Source organism: Zootoca vivipara, chromosome 12 (assembly GCF_965207765.1).
Source record: "Zootoca vivipara chromosome 12, rZooViv2.hap1.1, whole genome shotgun sequence".
Classification (NCBI taxonomy): domain Eukaryota; kingdom Metazoa; phylum Chordata; class Lepidosauria; order Squamata; family Lacertidae; genus Zootoca; species Zootoca vivipara.
The window spans coordinates 29,492,798-29,508,327 of record NC_142595.1 but is presented as its reverse complement, the minus strand read 5'-3'; the positions used below and the strand labels follow the sequence as shown (position 1 = coordinate 29,508,327).

Sequence of the window (15,530 nt, the reverse complement as noted above, 5' to 3'; positions counted from 1 at the left end):
ACATTGGATATCATGTGAGATAGCAGAAGCAGCAACATCACTGTTCTCACCATTTTGACAGCAAGGCTTGTCTCTAGACACAAACTCCTGTGTCCTTCTATAGCAGCAGCTTGTTACATGGAACAGGATACAGTTTGTGATAGTTTATTCTGTCAACAAGCTTCCTGAAGATAATTTCTCCCCCACATTGGTAACAGAATACTAGTACTTGAATTGTCATGTCTCAACTATAACATAAAAAAGACAGACACTTTGTTCTCAAACAAAAAAACCCAGAGAGAGCCCAGAGCACAACTCCTAGATCTCAATGATATAGGAGTTTTTATAGCCTTACTTATCAATTTTTCTTCTGGAAAGCCACAGGAGATGAGAATAAATGATAGTGATTAGTGACTGCTAATTATAGGGGAAATAACAGACCATCAGGAGTCCAGGTTCCCAGCTTGATAACACAGTCAGCATAGCTAATTAAAAAGGAGGATTTATTGCAAAAAACAACAGATAGCTCCGGATGGCTCTAACAAAGCCTCCGGCATAATTACTCAAGCTGACCCTTCTAAAGTGTCCTTCTGGGATCTACAGACAATATTGAACTTACAACTCTCACATCTCTTGTTTTGCTTCCTGTCTAACAACCCTCCCATTCACCAGCTTTTTGGACTAATTGTCTTAGCTCTTCCTGTTCCGACAAACTATCCCCTTGCCTGTTTGCGCCTAATTGATCTTCCAGAGAGCTCTGGCTGTGTTCTGGCTCACTCTCTGTCATTTTCTTGGCAACTGGCATTCCAATGCCTGTGGGAGTTGCACTGGAAACTGGCTACTGTTCAGCCTGCTGCAGATCTAACTCTCTCTGTTCTGCAGCAGGCTGTGGAGTTTCACTAGAAGCTGGCTCATTCCTGACACAAACTCTGCAAAGGATGGGGTCTGAGTGATGCCACTGCTAGCAAACTCTCCCACCGCTTCCCGCTGCTACCCTTTCAATTACAGTGGTACCTCGGGTTACAGACGCTTCAGGTTACAGATGCTTCAGGTTACAGACTCCACTAACCCAGAAATAGTACCTCAGGTTAAGAACTTTGCTTCAGGATGAGAACAGAAATTGTGTGGTGGCGGCGTGGCGGCAGCGGGAGTTCCCATTAGCTAAAGTGGTACCTCAGGTTAAGAACAGTTTCAGCTTAAGAACGGACCTCCAGAACGAATTAAGTTCTTAATCCGAGGTACCACTGTATATGAGAATTATTAATGTATGTCTCTACTCCCCCCAGACTTTCACTTGTCCTGCTGCTTTTCCCTGGGAAAACCCAAGCTTTACTGCTGAATCAGAGCAAACATCATTTGGGTTTTCCATGGATTGACATTTTATCTGATTTAGTGTCAAGGAGCAGGTTTTCACATGGAAAGTGGCAAGGCAAACAGAAAACTGCACAGATCCATGCTTAGAAAGCATATGACAAGTGGAAGACCACTTGAACTCATGCTTCCTAGGCACAGGACAATATTTGTTGTTTAGTCGTTTAGTCGTGTCCGACTCTTCGTGACCCCATGGACCATAGCACGCCAGGCACTCCTGTCTTCCACTGCCTCCCGCAGACAATATTTACAAAAAACAATTCCAGTAAGTCAGGTTAGCTTTCTTTGTTGGAGTGATTGCCTGGGTGATGGCAAATTAAGATAATTTGGGTAGGGCCCCAATTCATGGTTAGTTAGACAAAGCAGAGTTCAGAGTTGAGAATGAAGTGATGTGACCTAGAGTAAAGCAGCAAGCTGGAGAAAGAGTCAGAGCAATGTTTGAGAGCAATGCTTAATTTCTTTTTAAATCTCAGGTTGTGACTAGGGAGAAACAAGAACCTTTTGGGTGTTAATGCTGGGAACCCCTCCATTGCAGGCTCAGGCTGTATATGTGTGTGAACAAGCCATATATCGTAAAGACACTACAGTATCTACTTTGCCTCTTTCCAAAAGGAAACACAAACCCTGCATTGAGCACCAGGAACCCTTGGAATCTCACATTGCCCAAAGGTTGGGATGTGCCGCGCAACAGTTTGCTACTTATCTAAAGTTAAAAGTTTGATATAGCCATCATGATTAGGATTACTTGATAGATTAGGATCACCCATTAATGTGTTTAACTCTATTTTGAAGCCATCTAAGATAGTGGTCACCATGATACCTTATGTTGGATCATACTTCTGTGTAATAGATGGTAGACTTTTCAGAGAGCTGAGATTGCCTCAAGCTCCCTGTCAAGTGTTCACTGAGTGACAAACCCAGGTTTCTAAAGCAAATCAAAACAAGGGGGAAAAGACCCTGGCTATTCAAACAAAAAAATAAACAAAATAGAAGGGACTTGATAAATAAACTACAAATAATAAATATGTTATCATTCAGCCTATTTATTGATGAAACCTGGTGGTTACATTGTCAATGAATATTTAATATTTGCAATATTTAATACAAACAATTCATAAGAAAAAATGCTGTGCCTTGTCATAAGAGAAAGGAAAAAAACAAGGGTAAAAAAAATCAAGGAACCAGAAAAGTACAAATTTGACACAGTGGTATGAATAAGAAGGGTGAAGTCAACACAGTGCAGGAAATATTCTCAATGTTATTCAGGGGATTTCTATGAACACCTGCAATGTCAGCTGCATTATGCTTCATTGAACGATTAATATCATTTGCGATAATTTGGAAAATCACCTATATTCAAATATGGGACCAATGCTTATAAACGGCTCCTGTTTCCTTCTGTCATGTTGTTTGAGTTGAAGAAAGGTCAACATATACCAAGGATGCATATCATAGTATCCCTGCAGACTTGGGGGGCGGGGGAACAGAGGGGGAAAGCCCACAAATGTATCCAAAATGAATTTCTGCTACTTGAACTAGGATTATAGAAATACCTACTGCCTCCTCCAATTCAGTGGCATACTGCCTTTAAGACTTTTAAAAGAAATGTAAGTTGTTTCCTTCACCATATTTAGTGCACATTCATTCCATAGGTTAATTATATACTGTGTGGTCCAGAAGGAGTTCTGGTATGTATCCTTTTAGGGAGCAATCTTATAGCAACATCCACCTGCGTGAGTCAGGTTAGGATCCCACAGATCTCCAGATGAGCCAGGAGGCTCCTTGTGCATGTATGTTATTGAATCATAATTCCCTATCCTCTGCTGATCCACAGATATGCTGGCTGTGTCCTCCATCCTGGCTAATCCCGGCTAAACCTAATGGCCTGAGCCAAGCCCTGTGTACTTTAAGCTGGTGTAAGTACCCAAAAAGAGTGGCTGGGGAAAGCTAGTCAGATGGGCGGTGTATAAATATATTATTATTATTATTATTATTATTATTATTATTGGCTGCCAGAATTCCAGTAGAGCACCATCTGTGCCCTTGCCCCATGAGAACTAAAGAGGACCTTATACATTACATTCTTCACTGTCCTCTTTACTTGAGCTTTAGAGGTGGGATTCTGCAAACCATACCCAATTCGATAAATAACCCTGAAGATTGCATAAAATTCTTATTAGTAGATGTCAATCCACAGATTTCCCAAGTGCTGGTGGTCTATGTGATGAAGGCCATGAAAACTAGGGAAAGTTTTTTGGCTGACAAGGAAAAGACCCCTTTAATGTTGTCATAATTCACTCTTCTTTTTGTTTTGTGGGATGAGGTCATTGCTGGGGTATGCAATGAATTTTAATATTGTTTTAATATTGTTGTGTAGATATCTGTAGATAATTGTGTAAAGGCTTGGTCCTCACAATAAACTTTATTATATATTATTCTAGGGATGGGGGTTGGAGACTAGAGATGAAGGACTTTGGTTGGAATGTACCGTAAGTACGGTCAGCTCAGTCATGTGACCTGGTAGCCCAACATAAGCTAAAAGGATGCTTTGACTCAAAAACCATTTTAATGGCCTATTTTCCCTCTGCCAGGCTTAAGTCATCTAAACCAGCATTAGCTGTGCCCTGAACAGCATTTGGATCTGATGTTCTCTGTAATTCTATTACTGCTTGGTATGGTACAGCCTCCAAGACAGACAAGAAAAGGCTCCGAGTTGTAAGAATTGTAGAAAGGGTAATTTGTGCTAGCTTGCCTACAATAGAGACAATCTATGCTACCAGAGTTAAGAAGAGAGCAGAGAGAATTGCAGCAGATCCTTTACACCCCTGCCATCATCTGCTAGATTTACTCCCATCTGGACGTCGCTACAGGTCTTTATATACAAAACTGGCCAGGCACAGGAACAGTTTTTTCCCTTGTGTCATTAAATTGTTAAATTTGTAGATGTGTAGCTGAAGGGGAGGTCAATTATGGGTGGGTTTCTTTGCTTTTTTGTATTGTGAGTGGAACAGTGTGTGTATGTTTACATTGCAATGTAGCCGAAACAAATTCCAAGTATGTTGGAAAATGTACTTGGCCTATTATTATTATTATTATTATTATTATTATTATTATGTACTTTATGCTGACTTAGGGTATGTTGGGTTGTTTTATTTCAGATTCTTATGCTTAGGATGTTTCCTTTAAAGTACAAAGTCAGTTTTTCATTTGGCCTTTCCAGATGTAATGTTTACAAAAAAAGCCTTCCTGTGTTCAGTTACGCAATGAGACTTTTAATTCTTTTAGGTATTAGCCACACTGCGTTCTGTATGTCCTTGTTTCTGAAGCTGTAAATGATGGGATTCAGAACCGGTGGCAACACGGTATACAATACAGCAGAAACCAAGTCCACAGCAGGGGAGGAAAGTGATTTAGGTCTCAGGTAGGAAAACACAGCTGTGATCATAAATAAAGAAAAGACTGTCAGGTGGGGAGTGCAGGTAGAGAAAGCTTTATACCTGCCTTGAGCTGATGGAATCCTCAGTACAACTGAGAAGATGAAGCCATAAGAAACAAAGATGAACACAATACAAAAGGAGGACACACTGAGCCCAAAGACAAAGGGCAAAACTTCACTAACTTTAGTATCGCTGCAGGAAATCTTTTGTAACTGAGGCAAATCACAGAAAACCTGCCCAATAATATTGGAGCGGCAGAAGCTTAATCTAAACGTGACTGTGGTTTCCAATATTGCATGAACCGCGTTGCTTATCCAGGAAGCAGCTGCCATTTGAATGCAGGCCTCCCAGTTCATGATTTGGCTATATTGAAGTGGGTAGCTGATTGCTACATAACGGTCATAAGCCATGATAGTGAGCAAGGCAATCTCAGTTCCAGCAAATGTGATCACTAGGAAGACCTGTGTGACACACCCAGCAAAAGAAATCAATTTGTTGTTTGTCAGTGAAATGGCTATGGATTTGGGTACAGTAGTAGAGATATAGCAAACATCTAAAAATGACAAGCTTGTCAAAAAGAAATACATGGGGCTGTGTAGGTGGTGGTCTAGGGCCACAGTAGTCAAGATGAGAAAATTCCCCACCAAGGCTGTTAAGTAAATGAAGACAAACACCACGGAATGCAAAACCTGCGCATCACGATCATCCGAAAATGCCATCAGAAGGAACTCTGTTGCAGTAGTTTGGTTGGTCATTTAATTTCTTTCCAATATTCTGTGGAGTGAACAGTAAGCTTGTTTAAGGTGGTGATTCTGCAAAGGGGAAGCATTTTTTCATGATTATAGAATTATAGCATGCATATTGAAGTTCAAGTAAGTCATTTTTATTGCCCTTAGAAATATCAAGCATAATTTAAGAATTTTGAGTAAAATAGGTGACATAATATTATGGAATGTAAATTATTATTTGAGCTACCAAAAAGAAAAAAGAAAAAGAAAAGAAAAAAGAAAAAAAATCCAACAAACTTTAAGAGGGAGCATAAGTTGTACGATATCATTGCATTTATGTACATTTTGTAGATTTCATTACGTTGAAGAAAGGATGTACCTCACCAGATTGTGAAGGGGTTTACAACCTTAGAAATAAGCATTCAAGATAGATTAAAAAATAGGATTTCAATCAGAAAAATCGAAACTAGAAACAGAGTTAATAGAGACAGACAGCAAGAATTTGTCCAGAATGTATAATTTATTGTTAGAATGGCATCTGAAAGATGAGCAAACAAAATCGGTTATGATTGATTGGGCCAAGGATTTGGGTCATAATGTAATGATGTCGGATTGGGAAAAATTGTGGAAGAAGGGTATGAAATTTACGGCATGCACGGCGCTGAAAGAGAATTTAATGAAAATGATGTATAGATGGTATTTGACTCCGGTAAAATTAGCGAAAATGTATCACAAAGGTGATAATAAATGCTGGAAATGTAAAGAAGAAGTTGGTTCATTCTATCATATGTGGTGGACATGCCCCAAGATAAAAGGCTTCTGGGAAATGATTTATAATGAAATGAAAAAGATATATAAAAATACGTTTTTGAAAAAACCAGAGGCCTTTTTACTTGGAATAGTAGGGGAAGAAATCCCCAAAAAAGATGTCAATCTGTTTATGTATGCCACCACAGCTGCGAGGATTTTAATTGCAAAATATTGGAAAAAAGAGGAATTGCCCTCTTTACAGGAATGGCAAATGAAAATGCTGGACTTTATGGAACTGGCAGAGCTGACAGGAAGACTCCGAGATCAAGCAGGGGAAAGAGTGGAGGGAGACTGGAGAAAGTTTAAAATATATATAGGGAATTACTTTTGAAAGTTGAAAATCTGAACATCTAGGGAAATACAGAAGTTAAGGCAATAGGGAGATAAGAGGAGTTTATAAGGTTGAAAAATTGATATGCAAATATAAAGACGAGATTAAGAGGAACTAAGGAGATTATAGTATGAAGGAAGTAAAAGAGATGAAATAGAAACTGCTACAGTGATATTCAAAATAAAAATCAGATAGTGGGGAGTTGGGGAAGCCAAAAAGACAATGATTTAAAAAGTTGATTAAAGATGATATGTTTATGTTTTTGTTTGTATTGATGTTTTTTTTTGTTGTAATGATGTTCTTTGTATTTTTGGTATTTTATGTATTTTTTGTTTGTTTGTTATAAAATGTTTAATAAAAAAATATTTTTTAAAAAAAGAAATACTTGTGGTATTCCTGGTTATAATCTTATGTTGGTATGTATTTATAATACAATATTGAATAGATCATTTTGTTATATGAATGTATAAGAAGAGATTTTCATCCGCATCTTTTTACATCACTTAGGCCTCAAGCGGCTGTAGAAGCCAAAAGGCGAAACAGGTTGTTTTTATTCCGGAAAACCTTGTTCTGCTTGCATCTACTTATGGACTTCACACTTCATGAGATCACATATATTGGGTCCTTTTTGAACATTTGTTGTAATACATTTGTTGTAATATTTGGATTTACATGACAGAGCGGTCGAGTGCCACTGCTATTTACTACATTGTTTACCCCTATGTGGAGATAAATTAGACACTCTGGATATTGTTGACAGCAGCTCTCATCCACTCCTGTGCTCATCCCCATTATATGAGATTACTGGTATGTGGAAGGCCACAAATTTTGCACTCTGCAGTAAAATATCAGCTACTATGCTAACAATGAAGCCACTAAGTGTTAACAAGTCTGTAATAGTTTATCAGTACTCGCATGTTGTGGCTGAGAAGAAGGAAGGGGAAGACTCAGTAGCTTTGAATGTTACAATTGAATTAAAATTGATACAAATGAAAACATTTTAACCCATGAAAGCATTGGGTTAAAAAATAAAAACCTTATAACAGTTCAGAACATGGTCCTGCAATGATTAGCACCAATGCTCCAGGGATTTAGACAAGAATCTTTCTCATGCTTTGCTGAAAATACCATTTTGCGCTCCATCACTAAATAGCAATCTCATCCCATTGCTGTTGAATGGGCCCAGTTCTTTTCATAAAGAAATCAAGGCACACATATTGAAAACTTCAAAGTTATTGTCGTTTAAAGCTATATTTTGGTTCATCCACACTTTCCTTTCGCCACACACTTTCTTGGCACAGTTCTATGTGTCCGAGTCTGTGTCCAAGCCCCCCCCCCTTTTGCCCCACTGCTTTCCCCAGGAAAACTTGCTCTCTCATACTGTATCTGAACAAACAGTAATTTGGGTTTTCCATGGATTTTCATTTGCTCTGATTCAGCTTCCAAGAGTGGGTTTTCGTGGGGAAAGTGTTGGAGCTGGAAAGCCCAGGCTTGTGCCTACAAAGGTGGAGCAAAGGTAAGTGTGGATGAGCCCTTTTTTGTGGGAAGGTGTTTTAACTGCAACAACTTTGAAGTTAAAAATTAAGAGGCTTACTGCCATGAACAAACAACTGGAATTCTCTTCCTCTCGAAGTGAAACATGTTTTCATTGTTTATGGGGAATTCTTATTTTGTCCCATAATGGACAAATTAATAAATAAATAATCTGGTGCTTATGGATATACCAGATTTATTTATTTTATTTTACTTTATAATGCATAACCTGCTGTACAATTTTTAAAAAAGTCAGAGTGATGTAAAAATAGACTAGGAAACATAATATGTATCATAAATAACGTTGAAAACATGAAACCAAGAGGAATTAAAAGCTTCAGAAATAAAATGGAGTAATTTCAGAAAGCTTGGGAATTTTAGTTGTCTACCGTATTGATTGCAGTAAACATCTTAACTGCTAACTGTAGCTACATTTTAACTGTAAATGTTATATTCTAGGCTTCTTTTGTTAGGGAAAGAGGTATGATTGTTTAGGGTGCAAGCCACAAACTTTTGTAAAACTCATTTTCCATGGCTTATTCATAGCTGACTTACATGAGGCAAGTAAATACAATTTATTATACCAGGCTTGTTGTAAAAGACATTGATAGTTGAAAGCTGGGAGGATTCATAAATAAACATAGGGTTGATTCTGAGGGTGGTCAGGGTCTTTCCATCTTTAGCAAAGGATAAGAATTTGGGAGTCGTCCAATATTGTATTGCTGTTTCACTTTGAAATAATCAGACCCCTCAGGAAACCTGGTTCAATATCAAATCCTTCAAGGCAGCGCTTTATGCTCAGTGAGTTGCCTTAAGGGACTTGATCATGTACTGAGCATGCTGAGTGATAGCTGGACTATTCTCTTCCTGGCCGCCAATGGGCAGCAACTAGGACAATTGATACTGCTGGCCAAGAAGAAGAAAAGGTTTGCATTTCATTTAAGAGAACATCCATTTACCAGTAAGCAGCATCCATTAAAATGAAAGGGGTTCAGATTAAAAAGATTTCTGGCCACATCAGAATGTTCCTGGCATAGCTGGGCTTTGACAGTTTAGCTCCCACATCCTATGTCAGGGAAGCCATCATCATTCCACCCCAGACATTTTTTGTTATGCAACTCCCATCATTCCTGACCACAGGCCATGTTGACTCGGGCTAATGGTAGTTGTAGTCCAAAATGTCCGGAAGACGCAACATTGTCTACCTCTGTTCAGTCTTTCCCTGTATTTATGGAAGGTAATTATTTGCAGTCTTTTGATTCCTTTTTTAAAGGATGCAACTCTATACTGCCCAAACACCACATAAATAAATATCAATCCCTGTTTCTATTCTCAGTACATTCAGTTATTCTCTTTCCTTCTCATTTCATCCAAATAGAGCTCATTCTAAATTTACTGACAATGTAAACATCAATGTGCTTAGATATAACCCAATCCTTTTGACTTCAGTGGGAGTTATTCCCAAGTAAACATGCATACGTTTGTAGCCCAAGGTGTAATCTTATGCAGATTTACCTGGCAGTAAGCAGAATTAAAGACAGAGAGGCTTGTGAGGAGTTAACCAGCAACGGATTGTGCTCTGTATCAGGAGTAAGTAAACTATGACCCTCCATCATTTTTTGAACTGCAAGTGTGCCATCACCCCTGATCATCAGCCATCCTGGCTGGGGTGATGAGAGGGCCAGAGGTTCTCACTCATAGCATATATCTTTTTAACGTTACAATGGAAATCTCAATTTATGCCTAATGTCAATACATGCTTATACGGAAATTTCTTTAATGCTTCTTCTGCAAAAAATAAATCCTAAATCAGACTTGTGTATGTTAAATGTAAAGCTTGTATATATATTTATGATTTTCCTTTCCTGAAAGTTACAAATACCATTCAGTGCTGTTGTCATTCCTCAATAGGAGTGTGCAAACAAATTTTACATTTTGATAACATTTTGAAATGCATTATCGTGATGAAATATTATCAGATTAATACTAAAGTTTCAGACACGTTATACCATTGTTAGAAGTGAAATATTGAACCAGACTTAGACATGCTTAGTGCAGATCAATTGCAATCAATGTGACAGCCATTAGTCATGGCTAACAAAAAGCATTTCTTTTTAAATGGCTCTTCTCTTAGCATCATTAAATTTTGATCAGACCTTTATTTCATTCTGGACATAATTTATTAAAATGCTCACCTCAATCTGAAGTTGATCCTCTTTGAAGATGGCAATGCATCTGTACCTGAGACTAAATTTGATTTGCAGAAGTGTGTACTGTGAAGAGGAGAGTGTTTCATCTCTGCTCCTAATAATAGTCATAAAGTTGTGAATCACCAAGGTGATGCATAACTTGCATCATGGAGTTGTACCTTGGAGATTTACAATGTCTTAACTTAGAATCCTTTCTCTAATTCATCAAGAGTGGCATAAGTTGTCGTCTTTTCTTTACAATAAATGAACTGTTGTTGGGTTTTGTTTTGTTTTTGTTTTGTTCAATTAGCTTCAGTATTCTTCCAGCAGTATTCTGCTATCTACTATCAACCAACTATTCTTAGTATTATAATATACTCTGGCATTCTCCACTATTTTGTCAGTGGTCTTGTATTAGAATTTAACAGTTGCACAGTCCTACTAAATACATCTGGTGAATTCAAAAGCAAGTCATCAATACATAGCCCTATCCTATTTAGGCTCCCCAACAATGAAAAAGGATATTGCCCCTCTATATCTCTCCTGATTGTGATCCCATGAATTGGCCTCTATTTATCAATGTGTCAAGATCACTTTTGAAGCTTTCTAAAATAGTGTGCATCATAGCTTATATTGTATAGTATTGTGCATTCTGGATGGTAGGGTTTTCAGAGAAGCACGATTGCCTGGAGCTCTCTGTCAACTGACTTGTTTGCTTGTGTTTATATTTACATATTTTATTGCATTTAATAAAATATAATATTTCATTGGGTTTCCTTGATTTCAATACAAAAATAATATTCCTGACTGTTAAAGCAACATAAGACACAAGAATCAAGGTAAACATACTATTAATAATAAATTTGCCATAATTCAACCTCTTTATTGATGAAACCTGATGGCTCTATTGCCAATGAATACATTTGAAACATTTAACACAAACAATTCATAAGAATAAAGAATCATTAGAATAAAGTTGCACCTTTTTTATTTAAGGTACAAAAAACAAGAAACTGGAGTACATATTTTAAACAGTGAATGAGAAACTGGAGAAGTACATATTTTAAACAGTGAATGAGGAAGGAAAAATCAGCACTGTACAGGAAATCTTCTCAGCGTACTTTAGTTCAGTTCTGTGAACACCTGGGATGTCAGAAGCATTTTTCCTTTCTCAGCAGCATATGTTCTTGTTAAGCAGTTCCTTATGGATGAATTCAGTTCTCTAAAAAATATCACTCTTGCTACTACCAAGCTGAATGGTCTACATCTTAAAAATGCACTAATTTGCAGAATCACCAGTATTTAGTTGTGGGATCCAATGATCCTATATGGCTCCTGTTTGTTCTTGCTGTGTTAGGAAAGTGCAAGAACTTAAGGGCCAGTTCATATACTCATTGCACTGTATACCTGAAGTCTGCTAAAATAACAAGGAGGAAAAGCCCATAAATACATCCCAAAGAGACTTCTGCTACTTGGCCTATAATTATAGAAATGCCAACTGTTGCTTCTCCTACTACTGTTGCTTCTCCAAGCAACAAATTCTATTCAGCAGAATAGTGTCTTTAAACATGAATGTAGCATAATGATAACCATTGATGAGTACTGAGCATGACAGTCATTGATAATCTCATTCTCCAGGATTAATTCTTATAATTTCCATTTTAAGGCTTTCTAAATTGGTGGCCATCACCACGTCCAGTGAATTCTACAGGCTACCTAAGTACTGTGTGACTGATCTCCCCACCAGAAATTCCAGATTGTAGCCAGTTTAATTAGCAATCTTACAGCAAGATCCACTGGGATGACTAGGGTTAGAACCTGCAGTTGAGACAAGAGGTTCCTTATGCAGCTAAACCATGCCAGCATGGCTCCCCATCTCCTGCTGTGCCAGAAGAATATTGGCGTATCCCTACCATTCTGGCTGAGCTGGGATCAGGTCATCTGAGCTGAGCATGGTGAATCATAAACCAACATAAATCCTAAAAAGGGGGTGTTTCGGACCATAGCTGGACCGGAGATGTAGGACTTAGGATGGATCCTAACCATGGCCAGCTGGATCATGTTACCTGGAAATTTGACATATGATAAGTAGCAAAAAAAGATCATGTGAGGCAAAAACATTTTTTGCTCTGCTTGTCTTAAGCCAGTGGTTCCCAACAAGTGGTCCGCGGACCCCCAGGGGTCCGCGAGCTATGCCAGAGGGGTCCGCAAGATCACCTCCCCAAGATGCGCGTACTGAGCGGCGCGCGCGCAGCGGGAACACCACGCACTGCTGCCGCGGCGTGGCGCCCCTAGCAATCCGCTCCGCCGACTCGGGAGTCTCCTTGGGTCTCCTCAGAGGAGGAGGCGCCACGCCGAAAGCCCCAGAGCTCGCTTGCCTCCTTCCCGCCCTCTCCCTGCCTGTGGCCAGCAGCTCCAGACACTGTTCTGTGGAGTTTTTGGCGTGGCTCCGCCTCCTCCGAGGAGACCCAATGAGACTCCCGAGTCGGCGGAGGGCGGCGGACTCGCTGCTGGGTGCCCCTGCTCCCTCAATTCAGGACCCGGTGGGAGGCTTTGAAGCGGGTGCGAGGTCACCTCTTCACCTCGGCAGCTGCGCCTTCCCCTCCCCCACCCCATACCACCGCCCTCCCCCACCCCCAGAGAGAGAGGGGGCCACTGTTTTTTGGGGTGGTGGTCTTACCCCCTCTGTCAGTGAGGGAGCAGTGCGGGCGCCTTACAAATCAGCCCCCTTTGCACAGAGGGGTGACTGGGTGGGAGAAGCCCATGGAATGCAGGCGCTCTAGCCCCGAAGAGGCTGTCACCTTGCTTGCAAAAGCAACAGCCTCTCCCGGGCTGAGCCGCCTGCCTGCCTTCTGTTGGCTCTCCTTAAAGCAAGCGAAGTAATTGCTTTAGAGGAGCCCACGGAGCGCAGGCGCTCTAGCCCCGAAGAGGCTGTAGCTCTGCTTGCAAAAGCAACAGCCTCTCCCGGGCTGAGCCGCCTGCCTTCCCTGCCTGCCTTCCGTTGGAACGCAGGCACGGAAGGCAGGAGGAGCACTTTTGGGATGCCCCATCCCCCCCCCCCCCCCGCTGCCAGTTACCAAGCCTGCTCCGCTTGCTTTGCTGCGAGCTGGGAGGGGTGGTGGTGGACGGGAGCTCCTGTCAGTCCGTCCCTTCTCCCAGCTCGCTGTACCAGCAAGAAAAGCAAGAGCCGCTTGGGCGCTGTGCACGGCTCTCCCTCCCTCCCTCTCTTTCTTTCTCTGACTCCTTCCTTCCTTCCTTCCTTCCTCCCTCCCTCCCTCCCTCCCTCCCTCCCTCCCTCCCTCTTTCACCCCTTCTTTCCTTAGCATTTGCTAATTTCCACCCGCTGCTTCTTGTCAGCTTCTTTTCTGGGGAACCTTTCCTAAAAATGGTCAACAACTTTGGGGGTCCCCTGCCTAAAAAAGGTTGTCAATTCTTGGGAATTTTTTTTGGGGGGGGAGCTCGCCGGAGGGATCTTCACACCACGGCGCTGGATATGTTTCACTCAGCCAAAATTGTTTAATAAAAAGGTGCTAATGGAGCCAAAAGTTATTTTCTGCTGACTAGTAGGCAGGTAGAGATTTGCAGTCAGATTTCAGAGTGAAAGTTTCAAGTTTGGAACCTAATATTTCAGAAATAATGAACTCAAAGGACAGATTTAACTCATCTCATTAAGAACTGAAAATTAAAACTAACTGTATACTGATGGAGTACTCTGTTGTAACTGTAAAAAACGTATAAAAAGACTATAAATTTGGCTCTCACTTTTTAATTTTAGGATTAGGAATTAATGGGGGTCCTTGTCACAATAGCGGCTCGATGAGGGGTCCTCGAGAAAATTTTGTTGGGAACCCCTGTCTTAAGCCATTAATGCAACAGTAGCACAGATTCTGAATGGAGCATCTAATATGGTTTACACCAGAATAGCTTACACTGGGCTTGCTCAGTATAAGGTTTCCCCCCAAAATATCAAACTCAGTCACTTAGTCAGTCCTTCTAGACATAATGTTTACAAGAATGCTGGTTACAGGTAGGTAGCTGTATCCTTCCAGTAGTACCTTAGAGACCAACTAAGTTTGTCATTGGTATGAGCTTTCGTGTGCATGCACATGAAAGCTCATACCAATGACAAACTTAGTTGGTCTCTAAGGTGCTACTAGAAGGGATTTTTATTATTATTTTGTTTCAAGAATGTTGGTGTATTAAATTATGCAATGAAGCTTTTTAATTTTGAAGGTATTAGCCACACTGCTTTCTGTATGTCCTTGTTCCTGAGGATGTAAATGATGGGATTCAGAACCGGTGGCAACACCGTATACAATATAGCAGAAACCAGGTCCACAGTGGGAGAGGAAAGTGATTTAGGTCTCAGGTAGGAAAACACAGCTGTGATGAGAAATAAAGAAAAAACAGCCAGGTGTGGAGTGCAGGTAGATAAAGCTTTACATCTGCTTTGGGCAGATGGAGTCCTCAGTACAACTGAGAAGATGAAGCCATAAGAAGCAAAGATGAACACAATACAAAAGGAGGACACACTGAGCCCAAGGACAAAGGACAAAACTTCACAAACTTTAGTATCGCTGCAAGAAATCTTTTGTAACTGAGGCATGTCACAGAAAAACTGCCCAATAATATTGGAGCGGCAGAAGCTTAATTTGAAGGTGACAGTTGTTTCCAGAAATGCATGAACCATGCTGCTTATCCAGGAAGCAGCTGCCATTTGAATACAGGCCTCCCAGTTCATGATTAGCCTATACTGGAGTGGGTAGCAGATTGCTACATAACGGTCATAAGTCATGACAGTGAGCAAGGTAATCTCAGCACCAACAAATGTGATCACTAAGAAGACCTGTGTGACACATCCAGCAAAAGAAATCAGTTTGTTGTTTGTCAGTGAAATGGCTATGGATTTGGGCACAGTAGTGGAGATGTAGCAAACATCTAAAAATGACAAGTTAGTCAAAAAGAAATACATGGGCCTGTGTAGGTGGTGGTCTAGGGCCACAGTAGTCATGATGAGAATATTCCCCACTAAGGTTGTTAAGTAAATGAAGAGAAACATCACGGAATGCAAAATCTGTGCATCACGATCATCCGAAAATGCCATCAGAAGGAACTCTGTTGCAGTAGTTTGGTTGGTCATTTAATTTCTTTC

At 40.3% G+C, this 15,530-nt stretch overlaps 2 protein-coding genes across 2 annotated transcripts; both read right to left on the bottom strand.

The window, feature by feature from the left end:
• Positions 1–4,606: 4,606 nt before the first annotated feature.
• Positions 4,607–5,554, bottom strand: LOC118078743 (olfactory receptor 14A16-like). Its single transcript, XM_035102739.3, has one exon. The coding sequence runs from the start codon at positions 5,540–5,542 to the stop codon at positions 4,607–4,609; it is 936 nt and encodes a 311-aa protein (XP_034958630.2). The 5' UTR covers positions 5,543–5,554.
• A 9,028-nt stretch (positions 5,555–14,582) lies between these two features.
• On the bottom strand, positions 14,583–15,530 carry LOC118078904 (olfactory receptor 14C36-like). Its single transcript, XM_035102911.3, has one exon. The coding sequence runs from the start codon at positions 15,516–15,518 to the stop codon at positions 14,583–14,585; it is 936 nt and encodes a 311-aa protein (XP_034958802.2). The 5' UTR covers positions 15,519–15,530.

Coding starts and splice junctions, on each gene's coding strand:
- LOC118078904 (XM_035102911.3), bottom strand. CDS start 15,518: ATGACCAACCAAACTACTGCAACAGAGTTCCTTCTGATGGCATTTTCG.
- LOC118078743 (XM_035102739.3), bottom strand. CDS start 5,542: ATGACCAACCAAACTACTGCAACAGAGTTCCTTCTGATGGCATTTTCG.